Source organism: Eurypyga helias, unplaced genomic scaffold, assembly GCF_000690775.1.
Source record: "Eurypyga helias isolate BGI_N326 unplaced genomic scaffold, ASM69077v1 scaffold21810, whole genome shotgun sequence".
Lineage (NCBI taxonomy): Eukaryota > Metazoa > Chordata > Aves > Eurypygiformes > Eurypygidae > Eurypyga > Eurypyga helias.
The window spans coordinates 5,173-5,585 of NW_010224053.1; the positions used below are offsets into that span (position 1 = coordinate 5,173).

At 65.6% G+C, this 413-nt stretch overlaps 1 protein-coding gene across 1 annotated transcript in view; it reads right to left on the bottom strand.

Moving 5' to 3' along the window:
• The window catches only part of LOC104516089 (talin-1-like), a gene marked incomplete at both ends in the record, with an annotated part of 6,849 nt that overhangs the window by 3,498 nt on the left and 2,938 nt on the right, over positions 1-413 (bottom strand). The window contains 2 exon segments of the mRNA XM_010160302.1: positions 61-180; positions 310-413. The exon segment at positions 310-413 is cut by the window's right edge and continues 21 nt beyond it. Coding sequence (XP_010158604.1) covers positions 61-180; positions 310-413 — 224 coding nt within the window.

Here is a 413-nt window from a genome sequence, read left to right on the forward strand (position 1 = left end):
CCTGACTCCCCCTCTCTCCCACCCCGAGGCCTGGCCAGGTCATCTCCACATCGCTCTCACCTGGTTGATGGCCTGGGTGATGGAGTCCACCATGCCCCCTACGACACCGGCAGCACTGGCCGCCTCGTTCAGGGTGGTGGTCAGGTCCTCCACTGCCTCCTTCATCATCTGCACGGCCTCCTCCATTGCTGCAAGGGCAACCGGAGTGAGGGAAGGCAGGCAGCTCCTCCCCTCCTGACAGGAATGCTGCACACTCTCCCCGCGTTTCCACGTCTGGTGTGCGCACCACGCAGCACCCACCCGGAGCACGCCACTGGCACGCGCTCCTCCGCTCACCTTGGGGTTCCCTCCCGCCTCCTTGGCCGTGTACAGCATCTGCAGGGCGGACTCGGCCAGCGTTTTGGTCTGGTCCA